The sequence below is a fragment of the Typopeltis vanoorti genome, chromosome 1 (assembly GCF_054136105.1).
Source record: "Typopeltis vanoorti isolate ZY-2024b chromosome 1, IOZ_Tvanoo_1.0, whole genome shotgun sequence".
Taxonomy (NCBI): domain Eukaryota; kingdom Metazoa; phylum Arthropoda; class Arachnida; order Uropygi; family Thelyphonidae; genus Typopeltis; species Typopeltis vanoorti.
The window spans coordinates 143,490,080-143,491,436 of record NC_143549.1 but is presented as its reverse complement, the minus strand read 5'-3'; the positions used below and the strand labels follow the sequence as shown (position 1 = coordinate 143,491,436).

Here is a 1,357-nt window from a genome sequence, read left to right as displayed (position 1 = left end):
GACTGCGAGTAAGTCAGGAATGACGGATACGATTGAAGCTATGGGCTGCGGAATCGGAATCTGACCTTCGAGCGAAGAAAAGAGCCTATCACTCTTTCGGTTAAGGGCGGTAACGCACGTCGGGGTATTTTATGTACTACGAGAGTGTATGGGAAACGCGAAGAGAGAAGTCGCAGAGATTGACAGAGAGAGAGAGAGAGAGAGAGAGAGAGAGAGAGAGAGAGAGAGAGAGAGCTTTTATCCCACGACGCCTGCGCGATAAACGATTCGTTTCCCCCGCTGCTGTAGGCTAGTGAAACGACCAAACAGTCGTCATTCGGGAAACGAAGCCCTCGCGGAAGCTGCAATCCCTCTATCACCGCTGCTTTAAAAGCCGCTGTTATTCGGCTGATGCTTTACTAGGCTACAAAGCAGCCGCTGCTTCGGATGGTAAAGACAGTCTGTCTTCTGCCGCCTCGGCTGCAATCGAGGTTACAGTGACGCTGTTTATTAGAGGCGAGCAGAAGTGGTGAACCTCTCCAGTATCGACTGCGGCGTTACCGAGAGTGGTCCAGAGATGGTGCAGCTCTTCTATTACGAAAACCACGGCCAGGGATGCAGGAAGATATTGAACTACGAAGGCTCGCCAAACAAGATTCTTCTGTATGCGGACGAAGGATGGGCTCGTAACGCTCCCAACGCTCACTGGATCCTGAAGAGACCTTGGTGGAGCCGGACGGTGTGCAAGATCACGGAGGTGAGTGGAACGCGTCGCTACACCACACGCGGGAAGATCACGGAAGTCGGTAAGGGGACGATGTGTATCAAGGGGAGGTTTAAAGGAGCCGAGGAACCGGATTTCAAGATGTATTTGACGACTCTCGTGTCGAACGCGGACTTTCGGTTGGGTTACAGCATGACGGGAACCTTGGAGAGGGGAAACAAGAAGACGGGACAGCTGCACCTGACACACTTCGCCATGATCAAGAGGAAGGACTATTTTAAAGATGACAACAACAACAAGTAGACGTCTACTTTAACGACAACGTCTAGTCACTTGCTGAGAACTTCAGTAAGCATCTTCCGATCGCATCCTACGCTATTTATTTCCATGGATCGTGGGGCTGGTTTGGACTATGAGAAAGTCTGGACTATCGTTCAGAGAGTGGGTTTGTAAAGGTGTAAATATATGCGTTTTGTATAGTGCATTGTATTGTTTTTTATTACTCAAACTACTTCATTTTCTTTAGAATCCTCACTTCAGCTGGTTGTGCAAGCAAAGAAGTAGATTTATGAGAATTCTTTTAGCGAATAGGGACTAATGTTGTGTATTTGATTGTATTTATTTTAATGTTCGAGTTTCAAATGTTGTCGACAT

The 1,357-nt window shown here is 48.0% G+C and overlaps 1 protein-coding gene across 1 annotated transcript; it reads left to right on the top strand.

Annotated features, from left to right (window-relative positions):
- The first annotated feature begins 448 nt into the window (after positions 1-448).
- On the top strand, positions 449-1,080 carry LOC150110498 (uncharacterized). The gene has a single exon (XM_090394166.1). It carries the CDS (start codon positions 557-559, stop codon positions 1,004-1,006), a length of 450 nt encoding a protein of 149 aa, XP_090250292.1. The 5' UTR covers positions 449-556; the 3' UTR covers positions 1,007-1,080.
- Positions 1,081-1,357: the final 277 nt, after the last annotated feature.

Bases quoted from the DNA above. Each gene is read 5' to 3' on its own strand.
- LOC150110498 (XM_090394166.1), top strand. From the start codon at position 557: ATGGTGCAGCTCTTCTATTACGAAAACCACGGCCAGGGATGCAGGAAG.